The sequence below is a fragment of the Engraulis encrasicolus genome, chromosome 9 (genome assembly GCF_034702125.1).
Source record: "Engraulis encrasicolus isolate BLACKSEA-1 chromosome 9, IST_EnEncr_1.0, whole genome shotgun sequence".
In the NCBI taxonomy this organism is placed as follows: domain Eukaryota; kingdom Metazoa; phylum Chordata; class Actinopteri; order Clupeiformes; family Engraulidae; genus Engraulis; species Engraulis encrasicolus.
In genome coordinates this window covers 15,014,697-15,027,651 of record NC_085865.1, presented here as the reverse complement: position 1 = coordinate 15,027,651, position 12,955 = coordinate 15,014,697, and the positions used below count along the sequence as shown (strand labels likewise).

The window sequence follows — 12,955 nt, the reverse complement described above, 5'->3', positions numbered from 1 at the left end:
TCTGGTTAGATTTAGAACCATTTCCCCCCCCAAAAAAAAACGCCACCAAATATTTCATAGAGGGAAAATGTATATTTATTATATGATTAAAGCATCCATAAACAAAGCATGATAAGATATATTACTATTAGCTGTCTTGTTTCTTTTTTCACGTTCATCCACTTTGCCTCTTCCCAGTAGTGCTCATGCTTTGGGGACTCTGTAACCCTTCATCATGCCATCTGTCCATTATTGTCATTTTTTGTTCCATTGAAATGAATGTTGGGATGTTCAGCCTCCACTGTGAACCACAGTAGGCCACTATTAACATTACACTGTGATTAAGTACTTTTCATGAGTAATTTTTAAGTTTGAAAGGTGGGTACTTTCTCTGTTACTTGAGTACAGTTTGACACATTTTTGAATTAATTACAGTTGAACCTGTGGCGTGTACTGATTAAAATCAGATAGATAGAAAAAAGATTAAATGTGGGAACATTTTCCAGTAATAGAGAGGGAATTGCATGTTTGCACCATTTCACATTTATCTGTCTAGACTAGATTTTTACATAGGTAACTTTTGCCTTAATACATGAGGTCCTAGTGCTCTGGCCTATTCTTTGTCAGAATCAATGTGTGTTGGGACTTGGTGCACAAAAAATGGCAGACACTGCACACTCCATAGCCCAAGCAGGTTCTTTTTTGAACAGGTACATTGTGATTTAATTGTTGATATTCTGACATGTGAACTAAATAATGTGTTTGTTTTCCAGTGTTTTTACGAGAAATCAGGGGATATCATTTGCAATGTACCCAATATATGGACATCTATTCAAATCCAAGCTTTACAGACATTTTTGAAGACATTGCAATTACTTCTTCCCATTATCATCCATCATTTTGAACCATTATTTATTTGCCCACAAACATCATTCCGTAACAGACACCAGCTAGCACAGCTTGGGTTCATTACACAAGAAGACATTTTTCAAATATTTTAATGAAGTGAGAGAGATGAATGAAGACAGCGACAGCATTTATAGTAAGACATGATAATCAAGGCAGGCCTGCGGAGGTTCATGAGGAAACTACCGGAAAATGTGCTTTTAATATTAGCACTATGTGTTAACTTACAGCAAATACAATTTCCAATACGAGTCCATTTTAAACATTCTGTCTAGCTGTTCATCTTTAGGGGAGGAAAGTGCAATGTCAGAGTCACTAGACGTGGAGTTTGTCTTGTGGTGTGGCTGGGCTTCATGCATTACCTGTCCAGAGCACCAGAAGGGTTTATTTTGCTTTATTTAAACCATTGAGGCCAATGCTGCGTAACACAACATTGACCCTAGGGCCGGGATCTGCATGATGCAGCTTTAGTCTCATAATATTTTTGAGAAACTTAAAAAAAAAAAAAGTTTATATGTTAGAGCTGAATGAACATGTTCTAATGCAAGATGCGGGTCTTCGGTTTTAAATACAATTCATTTCATGTTTTTATGTGCTTCAGAGGCTGAGATACTTAAGTTTTTATAGTCGGACAGTACCTTTTCCCAAAAATGGCTTAGGCATTTAGCAGGCATTTTAGACAGCAATGGGTTAATTTACTTTGCTTCCCAAATGTTTGATGGCAAACGGCCAATACATGTCCGTTTGTTCCTGAAAAACAAATGACTTGACAGAAGTGGAAATGCCGCTGGACGTCCATTTTCTTGTCCTCTTCAGATCTTCTTCATCTGTGCCATAAGCTCCTCAAGGCTCACATCCTCCCCACCCACCGTCGCCACTTCTGAAGTAGAGTCACCACTCTGGAAAAAAAGTTTAGTTTAAAGGGGTATGGCACTATTTTGGGGCTTAATACAGTTAAAATCGTTGGCTGGGGTTTATAAAGGTGATTAAGTGTCTTATTTTTCATGTGAAGTGTTGTCTTGCTTTAAGACAAGTTAAAAGAGGGAGTATGTCGCTAAGCTAGTGAAAGTCAATGCATCCATGTAGCATTGCTACATGCTACACGGATCCATTGACTTTCACTAGCTTAGAGACATGCTCTCTCTTTTAACTTGTCTTAAAGCAAGACAACGCTTCACATGAAAAATAAGACACTTTACCACCTATATCAACCCTGGCCAACAATTTTAACTGTATTAAGCCCCAAAATAGTGGCATACCCCTTTAATGAACATTGTTGTGTAGCAAGAGTTCCAAACCTGGGGGGCAGGACCCCTAAGGGGTCGCGGACAGAGGGGACTGTTTGCAGAAAACCTTCAATATATGATTTCATAAACTTTCCATATTATTAGTGATAATACTCCCTTCAATTGGTAATGTATTTGTATTTCTGTGTTTACATGAATTTACCTTCCCTGTGATTTAAATCAAAGGTTAGCAAAAATATTTTTTTCCATTTAGAAAACAGGAGGTGTGGGGCTGCAACAATATTCTTAGGTCCAAAATCACTGGGAATCACTGCTGTGTAGAAAGGACACTATGCCTGAATTAGTCATCTGCAGCCTCAATTAGTCATCTGCAGTCCCATGGCAAGCTACACCAAACAGAGCACAAGAAAAACATTCATACGCTCATTTGCTATAATATCACAGACATTCTCCAAAAAAAAAAAGATTAAAAAAAAAATTAAAAGAAAGCCCGACAGACGAGCAGACCAAACATCTTCTAGCAACACAAAGAAGTGAAGTTGTCTACTGTTAAAGACAAAATGAAGCAGTGGCCTAATATAGGGGTCTATAACACCAGTAAAATAAGCCAGCAAACGTTAAGTGAATGGAAGGTTACATTAGCCACCAACTTCTACCATTCGCGTGACGTAGGTGGCGAACATGGCTGCGCCCTTGTGACGAAACTCGGTAATAACATGTCATTTTTCAGCAAAACTACTTAAAAGTGCAGTCCAACGAACATCCATTCGTTTATGAAAATAAATAAGCCGCCAAAAAATGTGTATAGTTGTCAGTGCTTCATTTCCACTTTAAATTGTGACTGATTACAATCCAAAGTCCAGCTCCCTCACCATTAGGCCATGGCTGTGTTGCTTAACACATTGTTCAGCTGAAATTTATACTGGAGTACACTGAAAACGTGTGATGTCATGTGTGGTTGGATTTACCCACCTCTGATGGCATATCATAAGCCAGGACGAGTCCTTCTGGCAAAGCCACTGATGGTGCAGATGCTGATTTCAAGTCCTCCTCTGTGACCTCCGACACTAACTCAATACCTGACAAAAAAGGGTAAAAATATATTAAATATTTAGTCTATATACAAACACAAACACGAGTCGGCTATAGTGCATGTGCATTTACCAGTGCTTGAAGTGGGGAAAAAAATAAGTGCCACAACCCACCATCTCAAAGCTCCTTTGGATACCTGCTCCTACATCTCAAAAAAATAAATAAAAATAAAGCCTCTACATCTACATAAAGTATGTAGGCTACAGGCAGGGAGTAGAACGTACCATCTCTGCTTAGAATTCTGACATTCTTTGCATCCACGTTGACTGCTGCTGAGAAGGGAGCTACTCAAACTCTGATTTAAGGGCTTTATATTTTTATGTGCACAGTGTACAAACATTATGACTTCATTCCTGCCCTCACAAAATACATTGGGACTCGAGATGGATTGTACACAATCTGGGCTGCGTCAGATCATTTTCACTTTTACCTCCACTGAAAAAGTAATGGAACCCTATGGACAAAAAAAGTATGGGGGGGCGTCGGCTGCGGATGCTCTTCAATTTTTCATTCTTTGTGTGCGATACAAAAAAATGGGAAGGGATATGTTGTATTTTGTTTTTCTGTAAAACGTCTCTGACCCACTTCAAGCACTGATATTAGCATAAAGTGTAAATGCCCTCACCCCATTCATTATCTTCGTGCATCACCTCTTCTTCAACTTCTTTGACTTCCTCTTTTGGTCTAAGTGCTTCCTTTTTCTGAGGGAAAGATTCAGATTCATATTCAAATATTTATTGAAGAACTTTAATTGAATTCTCTTAATGCCCCATAAAAACATTTTCCGCTTACACTCCACCAAAATGTTTAGCCACAGCACGGCATTTTGTCATTGTGAATAAAACTGTAGAGGAATTGATGGGGAACTGCACAGTGACAAAATATTAAAAGACATTGAACTTGTAGTGCCAAGTGAACATACCTTCGAACGTACCATGGTTCATGTTTTTTACCTTACAGACTTAAGTGTAAAATGTTAAATAAATTAACAAAAGCTGAAATATCTGCATGTATCCCATTTGAGGAACAAAACGAGTGCAATAATAACAAAAGTAACCAAAAACAATTAATCGATTCGCTTGTGGACGAATCGATTCAATTAATTGCCGGCTGTAAGATCGATGCATCAATACAAATTGATTATTATTTACACCCCTGCTATTGGCTGACATGGTCGTACTGCACAGGATAATACAGCTAAACAAAACATGGCAGTGCCCTTCAAATCAAAACGCTTCCTCTGTAGGTGTCATTTGGTTTACCTGATATTCCTGTTGTTGTCTTCTACAATGTGCATCGCTACACTGAGGATTAGGCTTCATCGACATGGTGGGAAAGAAATCCTGCATGGCATTATATCCCAGATAGTGACTAACAGTGCCAAAGTCAAGCAGGAACCTGCAAAACAGGACACATAAAGATTTATTTTAGAAATCAAACTAAGTTAAAATAAAATACAAAAGTGGTGGTGGGCAGGCACATCAAACCTCACCCCAGCAGTCCATTAACTATGATCTGAATTTGCCCAAAAGATAAAGCAACACTATGCTTTTTGAGTTATTTTTTTTAATTTAATTACCTTAACTAGCCAGTCAATGCGCAAATAATAATAGATAAATATCTAAATATTAATAGGCGAATGTTGTCTCTCACAATCACTTCTGTGGTTTGTGTGCAGAAGCCCATACTTCCAAAACCTGGCCTCCCCAGCTCATGCAACATCTCAAGTATTACGAGATTCCACAACCCGTTCATTTTAACAGCAGTGTGGATCTTCAGAAAATATTAAGGGGAGACAAAGTCGTTCTTTATGAGATCCAGCTGAGAAACTGTGGAGAAATATTCAAACCTGGTTCTTGGGCCTTTAATGAGGTTATCTGAACAATACAATTATTTAGTGCAAGGACTAAACAAGAGCAATCAGAGACTGCAACCTGGCTCCCTCTGGCCAACACTAGATGCACATGATGGTGTGTGTGTGTGTGTGTGTGTGTGTGTGTGTGTGTGTGTGTGTGTGTGTGTGTGTGTGTGTGTGTGTGTGTGTGTGCAAAAAGTGTGTATTCGCGTTTGGCGCCCTCTGCAGATGTCTGAAAAACAGTGCCGGACAAGTGGACAAACATTGTGGACAAACACATGCACGGTATTTCTCAAAACCTAGTCTGCACACTTCCAAGTGTGCTCAGCCTAATTAGTCACGCCCAGTGATTGGATACTCCATAGAGTTCACCAAAGAGTATCCAATCACTGTGCGTGACTATTTAGGCTGAGCACACTTGGAAGTGTGCAGACTAGGTTTTGAGAAATACCCACAGTCTGGCAGTGTCTTTGCACAGGCATGAAAACGGGTCAGGGGTGAAAAAGGTGAGGCGTGGTGGCACTGAGCGGCGCGTGTGCTGCAGCGGTGCGCGCGCATGTGTGGTGAGCAGTGGCGTTTTTGGGGGATAGTGTTGTATAAGAGTCATACTAGGGGGGTCTGGGGGCATGGTCTCCCATGGGAGAAAATGTAGCTAAAACCGCATTTAAATGATGAATTTTGAGCATACTGTAGCGACCCAGGGACAGTGAACATAAGAAGAACTGCCAACTATCTTCGTTACTTCATGATTGTCATGCTGTCATGTCTGATGAGGGGGGCAGATAGGCAGATAGATAGGCAGATAGATAGGCAGATAGATAGGCAGATAGATAGATAGATAGATAGATAGATAGATAGATAGATAGACAGACAGACAGACAGACAGACAGACAGACAGACAGACAGACAGACAGATAGACAGATAGATAGATAGATAGATAGATAGATAGATAGATAGATAGACAGACAGACAGACAGACAGACAGACAGATAGACAGACAGATAAAATGGGTTTTTGGTTCTCAGCCTTTTTAAAAAATAAATTCCCCCTTGACCTCATCAAAACCCTGCCAATGCAGACTAATGCCCCCCAATGGCAACTAAGCACACCCTCCTCTCAACACTGTCCAATGTCCCCTCAACGCTTGTCTGGTTGTGAAATGATCTCGTTTGAAAAGTTAATCATCATATTTCAGACAACTTGTAATACAAAAAAATCTTTGACACAGTTTGGATAAACTGGAAATTTAGTCCATTCACCTAGTAGCCTAGGCTATATCTGTTTCCCTATAAAAAAAAATAATAGGAAAGCTCAAACTTTGACCGTGAAAAAAAAACTGTTTGACCGTGTTCCACTAGATTTTTAATGTCATTTAGATGTAGGCTACCAAAGGATTACAAAAAAACTTGGCATGATTCCTAAAACAATTTGTCCCGTGTCAAACGATTGACTAAGTTAGACGCTCTTTCTCCCTCTCCCTCTCTCTCGTGCGTGCTATAAGAAGCCGCAGCATTCGAAGCATGATGTTGGATGCCTCGCGTAGATATGCGCTTCTTCCCCAGCCGTAGCGCCTACTATTTCGTAGCCGTAAGCCTACCCAAGCTTTCATTAACGGAGCTCTTTTGAGAATAAATACTTTTTCACGTGGGCAGGGCAAATGCGGTTTCAAATTATTAGGAAAACAGCTTAACTTCTGTGGCTAACTACATCCACTCACTTCTCATCGAAATGCTTGCGTCTTGATGTTCTCATAACAAGAATCATGATCTCAAATAGCTACCTCTCTGGGAAACGTGTAGACTATCTGTGACAGATCGTTTGGACATTTTCTTATAATCAGAGATATTCTAGAAATAAAAAGAAAGATATTTGATACAACCACGCCAGCCCCGCAGACCAAAGCTTCACCTGTTTAAAACGCTTTCAAAGATAAGTATGAAGGGCGGGACTTAGATTGAGCTCGTTGACGTTATTGGCTGTGCCGACAGCAACAAATGCTGTGATTTGTCAAACGTCACTGTCAGTTGTGGAATCTCTCCTTAAATTGTATGAAGTTTTCTGCGGTATAGCGCTACACAGTATGACAATGATACAGTAATTTGGCGCTACACTTTTCTCCTCGCTCGACCCCCCCCTAAAATGTTCTCCTCGGATCTACACGATTCACAGAAATGACCCATTTTGATTTCAAAACGGCGAATTTCGCCGAAAGGTGAGGGATTTTCATGCCTGTTTGCAATGTCTGGCCCAACCCCCTCTGGGCGGCCAGGTATTGACCAACATATCGCAATGAAGATGTAAAGAGGTCCTTATTACCGTATAATGTGCAATTATATTACAACAGAGGGGAACGAACAAGGGGACACTCACTTGAGAACATTTTGTACGAGTATCCCGGCAACGACCCCCATGGTAGTGGGCAGGCTGGCTGCACAGACTCCGTCTTTCTTTAACGTCTTCTCATCAATGTTTGCTGCCACAACCAATGGAGGTGCACACTACCATGAGAAACAGTATAAAAAAAGGAAAGATCAGATCCATGACATCTGATGCAGGGCTAGTTCAATTCACACTGTTGAGATACTCAAGGCATTCCTACGCTGTAAATTCAGAAATATTATAAACTTTATTGAAATCTACTGAAATTTTAGTGCCATGCTGCGTCATGTCAAACCATCGTGGGAAGATCTACACAGTACATCGTCTTGATTCCCGTCATACTCAAAATATTATGCAACATAAGCAGAAAACACAGCAGTACCATCGGGATGGCAATTGATTAACTTTTCAATCCTACCTTGTGTCCCTTTTAAGGTATGTATTTTTGAAGCCAGTAATTAATATTATATTTACTACATAGTAGTGTGAAATGACTATGAGCAAGTTTACCAACCAAGTGGTTTAAAATTCTTGTAGCTCTTTCATGTGCAGTGCAGAGTTTTTTTCAATCTAATACGACAGATAGTTGAGAAAACTTTGGAAAACCCGAAATTCTCTCACATTCAAAAGACAGCTAATTTCTTTAACAGGAGAACCAAGTCTTTACTGTAGTTCAGCCTCAATGTAATTTCACATGTTCAACGTTGCAACAGGGTGTTGGGCAATTGTTTGCTTTGCTGCCCTCTAGAGGCTAAAACTAAGTAGTTCATTTGTCTGAAGAGCCGTGTAACTCTATAATTTGACAATGAAGGACAAAGAAACTCCTGGACTTTTCAGCATAATGATCACCCTTTTTTGTTATCTATTTTTATTTTTTTCGAGGTTTTTTTTTTTTAGATCGGTCTATACAGAGCAAAAGAATTTCCCCTTGAGGATGAATAAAGTTTAAATCTCAATGTAAATCTAAGCAAATGTGACAGATGACAGGACTCGTGTCCCTTTACTTGTATGACGGAGAGAGAGGAAACAAGAAATGACTGCTGATGTGTGCTGTTCGTTAGAATGTGGAAAGCACAACAACTACAAGCTGAGCAGGGACCAACGGGTGATACTTCGGGGGTTAACCTTTTGTTTACATTACTCAGATCTAAGAATCAGAAGAAAACCTAAGAATCAAAAGGGACACTACCATAATTGAAGTTGATATTTTGACAAGTCAAAACTATGACAATGCATGGGGTTGTCAACAAAGTTTTCTTCATCAAAAACATAAGTTACAGGCTATTAAATGAAGTTAATTGTTTCTATCCACAAAGTGACCCAACTTTTTCTAATTTAAGGTTGTATTTCAAACAATATTGTTGACGCACCGTATGGTCAGCACAAACAAGCTTCTACACTGATTTAACCTCCAATTAATTTCTGCATTTAAAAAAACAAAAAACAAATGACAGTTCATTAATTAACCTTCAAAGACTTACAGCAAAACAGGCTGTTTCTCCTGGGGAAATCAGCTGAATGTGTCCAGACATGGCATTCTCACTGACCCCCGATTCCATCCATATCTGTCCCAATTCATTACATGCCTAAATCACACATGAATGTAGCATACATAAACAGGACTAAAACACTGTGTATAAATCATGAGCCAAGCTATTATATTATTATAGGGTTAGTGTGTACGCATGAAATATAAGGTCTTCTCACAGTGTTTATGGCCATACGAGCTTCAAAGTTATCCACACAACTGAGGACCACATTGACTGGATTCCCTTCTTGGAGTCCTCCATGACTGAAAATGATAAAGTACACAAAACAAGCAAGTAAGGGGGATATGTAATTTCATGAGATTAAAATTCAGAAATTTTGTAGAGGTTGAACTGTTATCAAGGGTCACTGGAGATTTTTGCTACAAGAGTATCCACACAATTCTTAACTTCACTACAGTGCACATAGGCATCATTCCCCCTAAAATCAGACACTTGCAGACCTCATTTGCATAGACCATCATAGACCTTGACTAATGGAGACCAAGTTTGGGGTGAATTTCTCAAAACTAAAGTTGCTTACTACATTAGCTACTTTGTTGCTTTCAATGCATTTTCCCATTGGCAACTACCGAAGTTGCTAACAGGCTAACAACTTCCCTTTTGAGAAACTCAACCCAGATGAGAAACCCACAAAACCAACTTTGCACAATTTCTGCTTCAAGAGCTGCTTGAACAGAAGTGCAGCCTACGAAAGCCATGTACTCATTTATATACAGTATACAGCAGAGATTCTTTAAGTATAGAGATATGCCAACATAATAGGTTTCTATGGGCACCCAACATGACCAGGTTCCGGTCTGCCTAAAGGAGCGTGTCATAATACTCCTAGAATGAATAGAACAGTCCTTAGGTCTGCCTAGGTCTGCCTAAAGGGGGATTTCCCCCCCTCCCCCCCTTGCAATAATAGAACCCGGAAACAATGGGCCAATGGAACCTCTCTCTCCCTACTCTGTCTGGTATGCAGTACATGTAGCGATGATTGCAATATTTACAGAATTTACCTTATGCGATCCATGAAATGTGTGAAATTCTCCATTGTGGTAATGTTGTAGTTGTGAACTTCAAATGTGACATCTGGGTTGATATTCCTAGCAAAAAAAGAAAATGCAAGAATGTTCAATGATTTAATGTTTTAGAATGCATCTACTTTATGTAACCTAATGCAAGAGGATGATAGGCTTCCTGGCAGTAGCTTCCACTTATTGTATTAGACGGACTTACACACAAATTAAACTTTGAACAAAAGTTGGAGAGTGCCATGCAGCAAGTGTTTTCAAATTAGTCTTCGATTTCAAAGTCAGATTCTATTTTTTCAAAACTCAAAACAACCAACATCTTACTTACCTGAGCGTATTTTCAGCGGCTGTGACTTTACTGAGACCAGCTTGGTGAGGCTGGAAGAAGAGCCGGTTCATATTGGCCAGCTCCACTTTGTCATAATCAAACAGAAGCAGCTGTTGGGGAAGACAAGAGGTAAACAAGTTATACCAAACCTTTAGGTTAACTTTGGTTTAAAAAAATAAATAATTTAAAAAAAACCCCTACAAATTGCTAATTAAAAAGAGTGATCAGACAAGATTGCTCACGGTTAAGTCCCTTCATGCTACGAAAATAATTTATGAATGGACTGTACCAACCTTGTAATATAGAGGTACATTTATAGTCACTGTCAAATCGTTGATATGACAGTATTGCATCAAAAAAATCCAAGAATAAATTGTGAATTTCCTTACCTTACCAATGCCACATCTCGTTAACATTTCTGCAGTGACGCTACCCACACCTCCAACCCCAACAACAGCAACGGCATATGAGCGGATTTTCTGATGGGGAAAAGGGTAGGTACAGTTATATTTTGTTCTTCATGAGTGAGAATGGGAACTAATGCCTGTAAGGTAATACGTTCTTTAGCATGCAACTCTTTAGCATGCAGTGACTACCGTATACATATGGTGTCAAGTCATGACGAGAACAGGTTTTCTGTTGCGCAGCCAGTGCTTGAGGTGGGGGGAAACTCAGGGGAACCAGTTCCCCTTCCTCATAACTTTCATCATCAGCATTTTTCAAAATGTGTGCAGGCAATAGACCTACAAAAACAACGTGACATGTACTGATTTGCCACTGATGAGACTGTCGGAAAACCAGGGTTCCTGCACTTGTTTTTGGATGGTATTTTTGGACGATTAGGGTTCTTCCTGCACTTCTTTTTTCCCCACTTCAAGCACTGTGCACAGCTGTGTAGGATCTCTACCCTCGTTGCACTGGCATGGGACCTCCTCCATGTCATCAGTAATCCACCCCGATTGGTACTCATCTAGCTGATGTGAATTGTGTGTGCCGTCCCCATGTTTAAGAGGAAGTTTCATTGATGCTTCAGGCAGGAAGCAGTGTTTTAACCCTTTGAGTCACATTAGATATTTCTGTCCACACATTTATTTTGCCAACCACGACGAGATCTGCTTGGTCCTAGAAAGGTGGGGATGAATGTTCTGCATCCAACGTGGACAGAAATATCTAACTTGACTTCCAAAGAGTAAAAACCCTGCTCCTCTCTGCTTGAAGCAGCCAGTAAACGTTCTCTTAAATACGTGGACTGCACACGCAAATCACATCAGCTAGATCAGTGCCAATCTGGGCAGATTACTAACCACATTGAGGGGGTCCCTTGCCACAGTTGCCAGTGCAGTGAGGGTAGAGTTGCTGCGCAGTTACGCCTGCTGCAAGATGTGCCATCAAGAACAAGCCCAATGGTTTGACTTTGGTCCCACCCACAGCCCTCAGCTTTCTGAACTGTGCGGTGCCAGACTCCCTTTTTACGATATTGTCTATCTTAGGCCAGCCTATCTAGCTTTCTCTACTTGGGATGACAGTGCTGCCTGCATATTTAACCAATCAGAGGGCAAATGCCTGCCATTTCTTCCTGAAATATCATTTTTCAGCTGTTTCTTAAACTTCTGTCTTGATTTAAGATAAGAAATAGGGCAGGCCGTGGTTACACTCAGTAATTAGTTAGGTTGTGCTCACGTGCACAACTTTGTGTACAGAGGGGGAAGGTTTGTAGGGCGTAGTGCATGTTGAGAGCTCAGGAAATCATTTTAACTTCGAGTCAGAAACTTGAGAATTCGGACATTTGCCAACTACAAATTTAGCTGGCTTCAGCTTCAACTGTGTTGATATCCAGACCAGCAGAACGTGGCAGTAACACAAGATAGAAGACCACGATCACGTCAGAATTACTGTGCCATCTGGCAAATGTTGCTCACCTCATAGTCTTCAACGATGCCCATACGTTTTAATGCCATAAGGCGACTGCAACAAATAATAAAAAACAATGCGGTCAACGTCATGTCATCTGATAAATTGCAGAAAGACAACTAGATAAACACTATTCTGCATCACCTGTAAGGATTCGAATCCACCACTTCAGCACTCATCTGTTCGATTTTTGGTCGAAAGGATGCCTGGTGATCTGTGTTGTCGCGTTTTTGCTTGCATTTTATCAGCTCGTTTTCCAGCTCGCGCACTCGGAGCTTTAGTTCTTCGACTGTAGACATTACCGGCGTTGTAGAGTTTATTGAACAGATTTACTGTGAACTGTGAGAGAAATTTTGAGTCTTCCGTATGTACACGACAGGCGACGGTCGGAGCAGGCGCATATCTGACGTGGCTGATTCATGTCTACGTGAAGCTGGCAAAAACTACACAATTTTTTCAAAATAAAGGAGAAAAGGCAAAATAATTGATTCACTGGCACGTACCAGAACACTGTGAACATGTTAAGGGTTAAATATATTCCCAAGTAGTTTGTGTCTATTTAAAATGCCACGATACATGTTTTCTCGTTATTTTTCTACTTTATTACTAATGCCCTTGTAACGGAACCAGAATACTTCCGGGTGGTACTTTAGCCAAATATGACCATGTCAATTTAAAAGCTTCTATCATC

General features: G+C 40.2%; 1 protein-coding gene across 1 annotated transcript; it reads right to left on the bottom strand.

The window, feature by feature from the left end:
• Nucleotides 1-674: 674 nt before the first annotated feature.
• Nucleotides 675-12,808, bottom strand: uba5 (ubiquitin-like modifier activating enzyme 5). The gene is made up of 12 exons (XM_063206654.1): nucleotides 12,409-12,808; nucleotides 12,273-12,318; nucleotides 10,743-10,832; nucleotides 10,354-10,463; nucleotides 10,011-10,097; nucleotides 9,167-9,251; nucleotides 8,941-9,045; nucleotides 7,451-7,578; nucleotides 4,487-4,622; nucleotides 3,850-3,925; nucleotides 3,105-3,211; nucleotides 675-1,784 (listed from the first exon to the last, which is right to left on the bottom strand). Exons 1-12 carry the CDS (start codon nucleotides 12,561-12,563, stop codon nucleotides 1,698-1,700), a joined length of 1,212 nt encoding a protein of 403 aa, XP_063062724.1. The 5' UTR covers nucleotides 12,564-12,808; the 3' UTR covers nucleotides 675-1,697.
• Between the last annotated feature and the right edge of the window lie 147 nt (nucleotides 12,809-12,955).